This window comes from Trichechus manatus, unplaced genomic scaffold, assembly GCF_000243295.1.
Source record: "Trichechus manatus latirostris isolate Lorelei unplaced genomic scaffold, TriManLat1.0 scaffold00111, whole genome shotgun sequence".
Lineage (NCBI taxonomy): Eukaryota > Metazoa > Chordata > Mammalia > Sirenia > Trichechidae > Trichechus > Trichechus manatus.
In genome coordinates this window covers 4,761,703-4,764,381 of record NW_004444047.1, presented here as the reverse complement: position 1 = coordinate 4,764,381, position 2,679 = coordinate 4,761,703, and the positions used below count along the sequence as shown (strand labels likewise).

The 2,679-nt window shown below is 53.1% G+C and overlaps 1 protein-coding gene across 1 annotated transcript in view; it reads left to right on the top strand.

Moving 5' to 3' along the window:
* FAM193A (family with sequence similarity 193 member A) overlaps window positions 1-2,679 on the top strand; it is a 111,920-nt gene that overhangs the window by 51,504 nt on the left and 57,737 nt on the right. Inside the window, exon 6 of the mRNA XM_004383514.3 lies at window positions 1,792-1,939. Within this exon, the coding sequence (XP_004383571.2) occupies window positions 1,792-1,939 (148 nt within the window). The remainder of the gene's footprint in view (window positions 1-1,791; window positions 1,940-2,679) is intronic.

Below are 2,679 nucleotides of genomic sequence, written 5' to 3'. Positions count from 1 at the left end.
CGCTCCTGCAGTCGCGTCTTCTCTCTTACACGCTCCTACAGTCACGTCTTTGCGTACATGCTCCTGCAGTCGCGTCTTCTCTCTTACACGCTCCTACAGTCGTGTCTTCTCTCTTACACGCTCCTACAGTCGCGTCTTCTCTCTTACACGCTCCTACAGTCGAGTCTTCTCTCTTACACGCTCCTACAGTCACGTCTTTGCGTACGTGCTCCTGCAGTCGTGTCTTCACTCTTACACGCTCCTACAGTCGCCTCTTCATGTACGTGCTCCTGTAATCATGTCTTCACTTAGCATGCTCTTACAGTCATCTTCACTTAACGTGCATACTCCCATTTCACAACCTGTATACACACGGATGTGTGCAGGTATGTAGGAATATTTGCAGTTACAACATTTATGTTGCATCCACAGCACCCCTTTGTCTAGATTCACAGTGATGTGTTTAGGAGTCCCCTGTGGGGAGACTCCAGTTTTTACATGAACAACACTGATTGCTGGCCCTGTGCAGCCTCTCTGTGCTCTTGGGTGATTACACATGTTGTCTTTCCTTTTGAAACATCCTTGTCACGATGTCTATGCAGTTTTGGTTCAAATATTCATATGCTTACGTATTGTCTCAGTTATCTAGTGCTGCTATAACAGAAATGCCACAAGTGGATGGCTTAAAGAGAAATTTATTCTTTCACAGTCTAGGAGGCTATTAGTCTGAATTTAGGGTGCCAGCTCCAGGGGAAGACTTTCTCTCTCTCTGTCAGCTCTCGGGGAAGGTCCTTGTCATCAGTCTTTCCCTGATCTAGGAGCTTCTCAGTGCAGGGACCCTGGGTCCAAAGGATGTGCTCCATTTTTGTCTCTGCTTTTTTGGTGACATGAGGCCCCTCTCCTCTCTGATTGTTTTTCTCTTTTATATCCCAAAAGAAATAGACTCTAGATACAACCTAATCTTGTAGATTCAGTCCTGCCTCATTAATATAACTCCTCTGGTTCTGCCTCATTAACATCATAGAGGTTAGGATTTACACCGCAGAGGATAATCACATCAGATCACAAAATGGAGGACAACCACACAATACTGGGAATCATGGCATGGCCAATTTGATACACATTTTTGGGGCACACAATTCAATCCATAACAGGTATTAAGAAAATGATTTTTTTTTTGATAGTAAAATACCTGTGTCTCCCCACTTACTCACCTTCCTCCTTGTTGTCTCCTCCCCATCCTGTCTGCTCTCCCTGAGCCACCCGCTTTTCTGAAACCAAAGTGGATTTTCTCACGCCCACCTTTGTGTGTGTCTTGTTTCCTGTTTACTTTCTTGTTTCCCATCTTCTTTCTTTCCTAACAAGAAATAATGTACAATAAATAAAACTATTTTTTTTCTTCGGTTGATTCTGATTTTATATTTTACCTAATTTAAAAAACAGACTCAAACTTTCTATTTCTCACGAAATGCCTTATTTTCTCTGGATTGGTGGGCTTCAACAGGGAGGACTCGTTTACAGCCCTGCGTTCAGTGACCGGAGTCGCTATGCCTCCGTCTTTTCTTTGTCACTGCTTCTTCTCTTAGGAGAGCTCGTCTCCTGGTTATGTACTTCGTGCCCTGCTCGGTCCTTGGTGTGCTGCGCACGTAATGATTGCTCCATCACGGCAGGCAGCCTGGTTCAGTGCGTCGTGCCGCCCCCTTGCTCAGATCAGGAGGAGAGGGTGGAAACCAGACCCGCCGGAGCAGAGGCAGCCTGGGCGCGGAGCAGCAGGCGCTCGCTCCCTCTGTTAGGAGGCCTTGTCTCTTGCAGGCTGGGCACCACCACACATGACAGTCGCAACGAGGACACGTACAGCACCTTACTGCAGCGCTACCACCACTCGGAGGAGGAGCTGCGCCGCGTGGCTGAGGACTGGCTGGAGTGCCAGAGGAGGATCGATGACTACGTGGACGAGCAGGTGAGCCGGGTGGTGGGGCTGTGCCCCAGGGGCTCACTGTCCCGGGGCGGGGGTGAGGTGAACGCGCGGGGCGGTGGCAGCAGCTAGTCAGGTGCTGTCTGGCTGGGTCTCCGCAGGCTCCTTGGCACAGGCCGCGGCCCAGGCTGGATGCCCTCGCAGAGCCTGCCTTTCCCCCCTCCTTCCTGACCCTCCCTGTGCAGAAGGGGGGTGAGGACATGAGCTACCACCCAGCAGGGGCTGAGGAGGGATTGAGGGGACAGAGGAGGGAGGGGGATGGCGGGAGATGGGCTCTGCGCAGGGGCAGCCACGCCAAGCAGGGGCCTGAAGAGGGGGTGGGAGGGCGTCCCTCGCTGCCTGCCCTGCTGGCTGCCACCTTCCTCACACCTCTGCCCATGTCGGGCGAGAACACATCAGGTGCGGCCTCCTTTAACGGTGGCAGTGTGAGGGACAGCCAAGGGGGAGTGACAGAGCTCCGCATTACCCTCTGGATGACGTTTGTAGGGGAGAGAACTCCAGTCCTGACCCACACCGTGCAGGTCCTGGGTCCACCTGGGATTGTTGGTGCCCTTGGATACTGGCGTGACCCCTCATAGCGCTCCCCACCTGGGCCTATGGAGGTGCTGGGGAAGGGGGTTCCCCTCACAGCACTGCCCGCCTGGGCCTGTGGAGGTGCTGGGGAGGGGGGTTCCCCTCACAGCACCGCCCGCCTGGGCCTGTGGAGGTGCTGGGGAGGGGGGCTT